Source organism: Podarcis gaigeae (genome assembly GCF_964106915.1).
Source record: "Podarcis gaigeae genome assembly, chromosome: 15".
NCBI lineage: Eukaryota > Metazoa > Chordata > Lepidosauria > Squamata > Lacertidae > Podarcis > Podarcis gaigeae.
Window position 1 is genome coordinate 6,783,203 of NC_139692.1, and position 9,684 is coordinate 6,792,886.

The 9,684-nt window shown below is 41.7% G+C and overlaps 1 protein-coding gene across 5 annotated transcripts in view; it reads right to left on the bottom strand.

Moving 5' to 3' along the window:
* Positions 1–9,684, bottom strand: part of DDHD2 (DDHD domain containing 2) — a 28,021-nt gene that overhangs the window by 17,017 nt on the left and 1,320 nt on the right. The window contains exons 1-7 of one of the 5 annotated variants that reach the window (XM_083713570.1): positions 9,355–9,613; positions 6,659–6,871; positions 4,230–4,420; positions 3,397–3,486; positions 2,236–2,356; positions 1,696–1,785; positions 669–801 (exon numbers count right to left, since the gene is read on the bottom strand). In XM_083713570.1, the coding sequence (XP_083569696.1) occupies positions 669–801; positions 1,696–1,785; positions 2,236–2,356; positions 3,397–3,486; positions 4,230–4,420; positions 6,659–6,863 (830 nt within the window). In that variant the 5' untranslated portion in view covers positions 6,864–6,871; positions 9,355–9,613. Of the gene's footprint in view, positions 1–668; positions 802–1,695; positions 1,786–2,235; positions 2,357–3,396; positions 3,487–4,229; positions 4,421–6,658; positions 7,330–7,591; positions 8,412–8,556; positions 8,678–8,954; positions 9,614–9,684 lie in introns of those variants that run through there. The other 4 variants (XM_083713569.1, XM_083713568.1, XM_083713572.1 and 1 more) reach the window with 4 other exon arrangements.

The window sequence follows — 9,684 nt, forward strand, 5'->3', positions numbered from 1 at the left end:
TCCATAACCGTTGCCAATACAGAGATTGATCTAGGAGCAGCACTGGGCATGTAAAAAATTTGAATTTGAAAAAAATTGAGCAGCACTGGGCATGTAAAAAATTTGAATAGGGGGCAACTATCTTCTGATTCCTTATTTGCAAGGCTATTCTAGAGCAAAGTAGCAACAGCAAACTTAAAAAACCATTTTTGGACACGCTGAACAGGGTTAGGGTATGCCCAAAGTCCATAACATGCACTTCCCATTCTGTCTCCACTGCTTTGTCATTATTACCAGGCATGACAGCTCACACACTGTAGGAAATAGGAGTATTATCATTATTTAACAAATCTCTATACTGCCCTTTACCCAAGGATTATAGGGTGGTTTGCAATATAAAAACACAAAAATAAATAACATAGTAACAAACAAAAAACAATAACCGCCCCCAACAGTTTAAAAGGCCATGGATTGTTTAATTAGCCAAAGGCCTGGAAGAAGAGGAATGTTTTTGCCTGGCACCTAAATATATACAATAAATGGGGAGAGCATTCCACAGTTGGGGAGTCACTGCAGAAAAGGCCTGTTCTTGTGTGACCACCCTCCAGATCTCTTGTACTTTGGCAAACTCTAGGCTGTCAGCATACAATGACTGGCAGGCTTGCTGGGAACACTCTTGGTACACTTACACATCTACTCCAGTATGTAAAGTACTGTGCCAGTTCACTGGGAGGAATTCTACTCGGCCAATCTGTTGCTGCTCCTGAGCGTTCTTGAAGTGTGCAGGCAGCATACTCAATGAAACATTGCGGAAGTCATTGACTGTAAGAAAAAAAAAATCAATTCTGCATCAAGGCACAGAGCAACCACCCCACACTGAGGGCCTGACTAGATGTAATGATGGGATATGGATAAACAGATCTCCCACGTTTTTCCAAAATAGGAACATCCATTGTGGGGGGCGGGGGGCGGAGTGGGTGGAAAAGGAGGGAGAATTTAATAAATTCCCCCTGCTCTGTTTTCCCAATCTGGACTGCACCCCACAGCTGCTATTTGACCGAGGAGAAGGAAGATACACAAATATCATAATGTACTTGTACATCCCCCTATCAGTGAGTCAAATAGCAGCTAGGAAGGGGATTCAGATTGGGAAAGCAGAAAAAGAGAAAGGTTTTAACCCCCCGACCCCTCAGGCTGCTGTAATATGGAGGAACTACTGTATTAGTTTAGTTTGGATATATCCTCCTTGGCAATCTCTGTGAGATCTAAGTGTACATATAACCCTTAGAATCATTAGCCAATTGATCTTGTGGACAACTTGCTTCTCCATCTCAAACAGACTCAGTCTGCCTTTCTAGTCAAATACAGTCATCAGTTAATTTCCTCATCATATGAACAAAAGATATATTCAGCCTTACACTCTAGCATAAAGCTGATATTCACTGAACCAGTAGGCTCTGACATCAGCTGTTTTAGATTCCTCTGCTTTTGTTTTATTGTATTCATTTTACTGTTTCTGTTGTATTGTTCTACTTCTATTTTAACTGTAAAGCTGTCCTGGGAATGTCTCTCTGAAAAGTGGAATACAATAAAATAATATATAATGGAATAAAATGGTTATAAGACATCACAATAACTCTGTACAACAGACCCACATCTTTTTGTAGACCTCCTGGGATGCAGAACCAACAAGTATCTTTTATACTGCAGACTTACCACACTGAACAATACTCCGGAACCGAATATCACATGCAGGTCCAATTCCATGAACAACAAAAACCAAATGGTCTATCTGTAAAGGTTCCCCTGAAATAAATAGAAATTACATACTTATCAAGACACTATTTTCAAATGGGAGTGACATTCTCTCAAAATGTAAGTTTTGGTCCCGTCCCCCAAAAAAGCTTAAATTTTTCAAAGAAAGGTTATGGATTCTATACTTGAGCTAAATCAAATATCTGATTATGCTTTGGCTTCCCTATTTTTTAAAAAATAAAAAATCATTAATAGATAAAATATATATATTACAAACATGACTATTTACTTTTCAGTTGTAGTATAACATCTTTAAGAATTATGTTCAAGTTTGGGTATAGTTTGGTTTGAAGCAAGGGCAGAAGTACCAGGAAGTTTTCTAATCATTTTAGTCACATCTGTCTATCCTGTTTAATGAACAATCCCTGTGTAAAATCATATCAAGAAGGAAAAGCAGGTAAGTTTAAAATAAGCGGGGGGGGGGGGGACGCATGTCATCACCATTAGGAATTTCAGCAGAAATATTTTCCACTCCTCTCTTCACAGTTCTTGGCCGGCCTTGCTCTGTGGGACTTGCGCCCCAGTCATCGGTGGTTGTTACTGGGTGGTAATGTACCATCAACTTTAAAGGACCACAGAAATAAAAGATGTTAGCACTACGTAAGTAGGAGAAACAAACCACAAAGCAGAGAATCAATTTCAAGAGTGGGTAATAATTTAAATGCAACTCCCAAATATGGACATGCAGGAACGCTGGAGGAGAGGCAGACATTCTCCTCTCCCGGTGCACACCCATTTTATTTATTTGGAAACTTTATATACTGCTCATATTTACGCAAATCTCTAAGTGGTTTACAACATAGATTAAAACATTTTTTTCCAATGACAAATACAAAGATTGCCAGAAAATGTCTGCATTCTATCAGAGACAATTAAGAAATAAGCAGAGCATCTTCTTTAGCATCAAAATAAACATTACATAGAAAAAATAGCTACAAAAATAGAAGGAAAATGCCACATTGTGGAATACAGTACATAGCTAATCAAAATACCCTTTAAACATAGGAAATGAAATATTACAAATGAAAACCAACTAAAAATATATAAATTCCACATTTTAAAACAGCATGATTGACAGCTAGACAAAAGAAAAACCACTTCCCATTTGCAAAATATCATATCCCCATCGATCGTATAATTAAGCAATTAAATTCCTAACAATAAGCACAACATAAATTACAGCTAAAAATGCCTTCCATTCGGTTCTTCTCAAGCACACCTTTTCATGATCAATACACTCACATCAATTCAGCATATACATATTATAAACCAATATACGTATGCCTACCATTTTGACACTCCCTCAAATCATACTCTCCACACTCAGCAACCACAGGCATAATTAAATCTCACACCTTCAAACAACCCACACGCATGTCTACACCATAAAACCCAGAAAATGGGTAGAATATAGAAACTCCTTTCTCCAATTTTCTAACAGACTAGGCAATAACACTTCACCTATTCTCCCCTCTAGAAATGAACTTTTCTTTTCAGAAGTTCCTGATTTCCTGAAATAGAGTCAAAACTGTGTATTAAAAGATAAACGATGCTTGTAATACTTGAGAGGTGCAAAGAGCAAACTTTTAAGCTTCACTATACCTTTGGGTTATGCAATATGATGATTTCTCTGGTCGGAGACTCCAGTTTCTTTTTCCACTCATCTAAGGTGACACAGATCATATAGGTGTCCTGAGAAGAAGAAGAAGAAGAAGAAGAAGAAGAAGAAGAAGAAGAAGAAGAAGAAGAAGAAGAAGAACTTTAAAGAGTCAAATGTATGTCTTTAAAATATATATATATATCAAAGCACAATCCTATGCATATTTACTCATCTTTAACTGGACTACTATTCTGAGAGCACAGTGTACAAAATTAAATGACTAGAATCAGTTCCAAAACTATAGTTTGAAGAACCAAGCCAATAAAGTCCTAATTAGCCTCCCAATATATGCCTTCGGGGGGGACGACGGACACCTCAATCGAGATTATTAAGAGAAAAAGCAAAATATGTAGGTATTTTATTGTCTGGGAGATGATGAGGCAGCAATGAAGGAACAGTCACCAAGAATGTTTGTCTATGTCCTTACAATATAAATCTGGGGGCCAAACAAAATACAGCATCAGGAAATTAGGCCATCTGCTGTAACTGACATTATCAACTGAGGGGAGAGATGATTAGAAATGTAGAATGGTGGGGGGTAGCCTTTCTCCACACACACCATCACCTTGGCCATTTGACTTGTAGGTGAAGATTTACAGATACTGGCATCATATATGTAAGTTTTCCCACATAGTGGCCTGTGAGCTCCCATGTCGTTTTGCAAAGTTACAAAACTTGGCATATCCAAGATCAAAAAGACTTGCCAAAAATGGAAACATTACAATCAAGGTATGCCTGGCGCCTGCCGGAGGCAGCAGTTATAATTTACGGTTACCTCTAGCTCTTCACTGAAGCTTTCAGGGTATGGGATATATCTGTTGTCTTTGTCTCCCTTGTAAAACCAAGTGCAGCGCCTCACTTCAGATTCATCTTCTTCCCAGTAAACAGCATAGCGTAACCTCTTCTTCAGATGTACGTCGTATCTTCCCCCCTCTGTTGGAACAACTAGCTCATCACAGTACTTGCCTGCAAAATAAAAGGACTACTATAAAGCAGGACTTAAACCCAAGATAAGGGGACACCTGACCTACACAGCCACACATTATTAACGGAACTTTGTAAAAAAGAAAAGCAGGGCTAAAACCAGATTCTAAAAGAATAAGTAGCATAAACAGGAAGTTCGCCTCCCCTCCTTGTAAATAATTTAAAGCAAAGGACCTGCTAACTAAGGTCGAGAGAACCCCTTTTTTCCCCTTTTTGGTAAAGGACTTTAATTTCACGGTTTGGCAGTATAAGAAATCTTACTGGAGGATAAAGAGCTAATTTTGGGAGCTGAAGTGCCCCCCCCTCCGGACCCGGGAGTGCTCCGTGAGAGAGCCTGTTGATGAGATACTGAAGAGTTTGACAGCTGTCAAATTAGCTGTCATGACGGAAAAAGAGAACTTTGTTTCTGTTGCTTCTGCTGGTTATATTTGTTATAATTCTGTTACAATTTGTTGAAAACAAGGAAGAGCTGATACAAACTAACTTGATTTTTGGATTTGAACTGGAAGGAATATTAAGGAACCAAAATCCCTCTAGAGGGGGTTCTGGGACATTACAAGAATGGCTGGAGGAGGGAAAATTCAGGCTGAATTGGACAGAGTATTTGTTCTCTTGGGAAAGTTACAAGGCCAAATTGATGTTTTGGCTACAAATGTTACAACTCTGGACTTAACAGTAAACAACATCATTGAATTTGATAAGGATTTGAATCAGGAAGTCTATTCAACTGGACAAAAAGAGAAACTTGAGAGCTTTGAGAATTTGGAGAAGGAGATATATGTTGTCCCTGAAGAAAAGGAAGGAGGAGCTGTAATTTTGCAGATGACAAAGGAGAGCTTGAGGCCTGACATGATGGCAACAAAGGAAAATAAAAACTTGATGTGGAAAATCTGGCCTGAATTGGAGATTGAAAAATGGAGAGATCTCCTTATGTGGAGATCTGAAGACCTAAGGATTACAAATTTGCTTAAGGTGGAAGTTGGAGCTATGGGGACATTTGGACTTGAAAGGAGCAAGAAACAAGATTCGGAATACCCCATAGGCTCCACTTTTAAGTATGGAGGTCAGGCTGGAAGAAACATGGATCCCGTTGGGCCGGAGCTTCTCCGAGATTTGGTATTCAATATTAAGGACTATCAAAAAAAAACGGCAGAGAGGAACTGAGAGAGAATTAAGAGCCTCGGATGTGAGATCTCCAGGCTGATAGTAGATTAGGACTGATGGACATTTGTTGGGGACTGAAACCGGGAAAGGGGGGGTGGAGTTTGGGAATCCAAAGGGTACATAATTATAATTTGTTCTGTTTTTATTTTGTTTTGTTATTTGTATGAAAATTGGGAAATTCGTGGAAGGGAATTTTGGTCGACTTTAGAAAAAATGTTTTAAGAATGAGTATTGATGTATAAGTATTGATGTTTAAGTTTGGATAAGGCAAAATTGGTTTTTTTAAATGAACTAAATTAAATGAAAATAAGGTTAGCAAAAATAAATTGAGGAAATGGATGAAAGAGAAAAAGCAAAATAATAATATGTTAAAATAAATTATTAAGTTAAAGTTGAGTAATAAGTAATAAGGATTTGCTGAGCTAATAATTTGAATTGGAATGCAAGAAGGGAAGGTGTGAGGAGGTCTGAGAAATAAGTTAAAAGAAAATAAGCAATTGAAATTTTATGTGTTTTTAATTGTTTTTAAGTTTTGTATTTTTGTATGTTTGTTATTTTTTTGTTTATTTTTGTTTTTGTTTTATTATACAAAATGCTAATAAATATTCTTTTTTTTAAAAAAAGAATCCTGGGCTAGGGGATTTTTGGCCTAATCAAGCGGGGCACTTCTTATAATCTTAGGTGCAAAATAGCCATCAAATTAATTAAATTAATTGGGAGTATATCTCATTGAACTCAATGGGACTTATGTATGAGTAGTGGCATACATAGGATTGTACTATAAGGGTGGCCATGACAATGGGTTTCTGGCTGGAAACGCTCATATTTCAAACCCAGTTTCAAGTCGTCATCTGATGATTTAGTATTTGAGTGAACCATGCAACCACGCCAGTTAGAAAGATTATTTTCAAGGGAAGATGACTTAGAATTGGATATAGTCATATTGTAGGTAACCTCTGAACACCACTAATGCAGCAGAGGATACTGGGAAAGATTGCTAACTAATAAGGCTTAGTGTTAAAGGATAGCTCCCACCTCCCCAGCATTTCAACTTACTGGATTTATGAGCATTTTCTAACTTCTCTGAATCTTGTCCACTGAAAGGAATCCACCTCTCTCTTGAATCTACTACCTTGCAATAAAACCAATGAGGGCAAACTGCCTCATATTTATTGGCTGCATCTGTTTCCAGTGCTTCAGATGAGCTGGCTAAATTAGGCAATGGAGAAGGCTCTGTCGGTTGATGCTCTGCTGCTGACATTGCACTGCCTGGAAGAACACAAGACAGGAAACAGAATATGGTTTAAAATACCTACAGTTTATTTGATAGCAATGAATGAAAAGGTTACATAGGAATAAAAATGACCCCAGACAGCACAGTTTCTGAGAAAATAAGCAAGATAAAATTGTAAATTGCTACAAATGAGCCAACAGCAACCACAAATACATCAAGTCTCCTAAACCAAATCAAACTTACAATTTGGACTGCAACTTCAGCACAAAGCAATTCAGTGGGACCACTAACTAAACATCTAAGAGCCCACAACTGCATCAGAACTACTTTCCCTTCTGCAGCTTTATAAATTTTTTTAAATGCATCATTCTAAAATTCATGGACAGGCATATTACCATCCCTTTGAATTACACCTCCACATCTGAGAACCAGAAGAGAAATTATAACTGAATGAAAATAGCTAAGTGAATAAAAATAAAAAGAAAAAGAACTACTGTATTTTTCGCTCTATAAGATGCACCAGACCATAAGACGCACCTAGTTTTTGGAGGAGGAAAACAAGAAAAAAAATATTCTGAATCTCAGAAGCCAGAACAGCAAGAGGGATCGCTGCGCAGTGAAAGCAGCAATCCCTCTTGCTGTTCTGGCTTCTGTGACAGCTGCGCAGCCTGCATTCTCTCCATAAGACGCACACACATTTCCCCTTACTTTTTAGGAGGGAAAAAGTGAGTCTTATAGAGCAAAAAATACGGTACATCACTCGCAGACAGGTAGAATCCCCACCTAACTGACATGAAAATGTACCCCCAAATGATAATTTAAATAAGATACTTACAGCCACAGAATCCTAACTGCTCAGTCTTTACTATACTACAGGGTGGGGAACAGGTTTTATTGCTTTATAGAGACCCTAGGCACTTGCTAACACATTAAATTTCAGTCTTGGATATACATAATGATAATTAAATAAGCTAATATTAAGACATTTTGACTTCTTGCAGTTGCGAACTATAGATGCCTTCATATATTCAGTTTTGTGATGGTTTTGCCTCCAGATAGCAAAACACACTAACCTGTCACAAGGCAATTGTTCAAAAATATTTCTCCAGAAATCTCCAATAGAGACAATGGTTTCAATGCACATAATGACAGCGACAACTAGACTGGTGCTTTCAGCATCAAAACAGTAAGCTAAGCAAAAATATGAATAATGATCCTAGTCCTTGCAGAAAATTGTCAGAAGGGTACGAATTAGACATGCAAACACTGCTCCAAATTCTTAGTCAGCAAAATAACAACACTTTGGTCCCTGTCAGGCAGTGACCCCATCTCCTTTTAATCACAGGGTATTTACTACTAAGCACCCAGATACCAAATACAAAAGCCACAAGCTTAAACCATCATTTCAGCACATGCTTCCAGTTTCATAATACTGGTTGTGCCGAGCAACCAACAGCAAATGTGACAGATTCCCCTTAGGAAGAAGAAGAGGCTGGATAAACACCCATCGCTAGAAAATGAGTTGTGCACGCAGCTGCTCCCAGCCATTACTGACGCTACGGATGCCACGTTCCAAGCCCTGCTGCCCCCTGATCCAGTAACCCACTGTTGCCCTTGTTAGTCTAAAGGCCACCCTGTCCTCCTCAGCACCTTCGCAGCACTGGCCACCTCCTAACTAATCTGTAACCAAGGTACCATCTGTATCCAAGGTTTCTCCTACCTGGTACCCAGCCTTTGAGAACACCTTTACAGGAAGGACCCAGGCTGTCTTTCAGCTTCCTGACACCCAAACAATCGCAATCCATTTGATGGTCCCCTGACACCATCCCTCCCAAAAATAAAAATAAAATAGAGGCACTTGGACACTGGGCAGCCCCCTCCCCCCAGACCACTGCTGGCTGGGCAGGTATGGGTAACCTCCTGTCCGTTACAACCAGGGCGGCAGGTGCAGGGCACAGGTAAACCTGCGTCTATCTGCGTGTGCAGGCACGCATCATTCCCCTGCCACCACATGGGCATCGAGGACCGAAACACACACGCACCCGTCCCTCTCCATCCTGTCACTCCCCGCAGGAATTCATGACATTTGGCATCCCCGTCCCCCCCGTCCCTTTTTACCCATTGCTGGCGAACACGCCTGGACATCAGGCGCAGCGACCGCAGAACGGACCGCGAGTCCCCGCCCTCGCCGACACGCATTCGCGGAACGTCCGAACGGGGCTCATCGTTCCACAAGCCACGGGAGGCTGCGGATCTGGCCCCCAAACCCGCCCCGCCCGCCCCTCTTCCTCCTGACATCAGGGAGGTCAGAAAGTCCCCTCCTTTTCCATGATGTCCAGCGGAGGCGGAGGCGGCAGCAGCATCCCCTTGGCCGCCCCTTCCGCCGAAACACGAGAAATCGCCTCAGAGAAACGCGAGAATCGCCTCAGAGAAGCACCGCGCTCGGCCCTCCGCCCCGGGCTCGCCTGTCGCGAGCAGCCCCAGCCCGCCCTCCCCGCCGCCTTCCTCTCGCACTGACCCCGGGCGCCCAGGCCGCGACGTGTCCTCGCCTTGCCGCTTCCCCGGCCGGCTGAGCTGTCGGACAACGGCGGCGGCGGCGGCGGCGAAGGAGGAGGCTGGCTGAGGCGAGGCGGGGCTGCCTGGGGCGCGCGAGGCAGGCCGGCTCTCCTCTCAGCCCGCCTCCCACTGGGCCGGGCCTGGCCGGCCTGGCCCGCCTTCCGCCGCGAGCCTTGAGGGGCCTCGCACCTCGGCAGCGCCGGGCGGGGGAGGCTCTTCGGAGAAGGAGCGCGGGGAGAAAGCAAGGCCCCGCCTCCGCCCTCGGGTGTCTGTGAGAGGCCGCGGAGGAGCC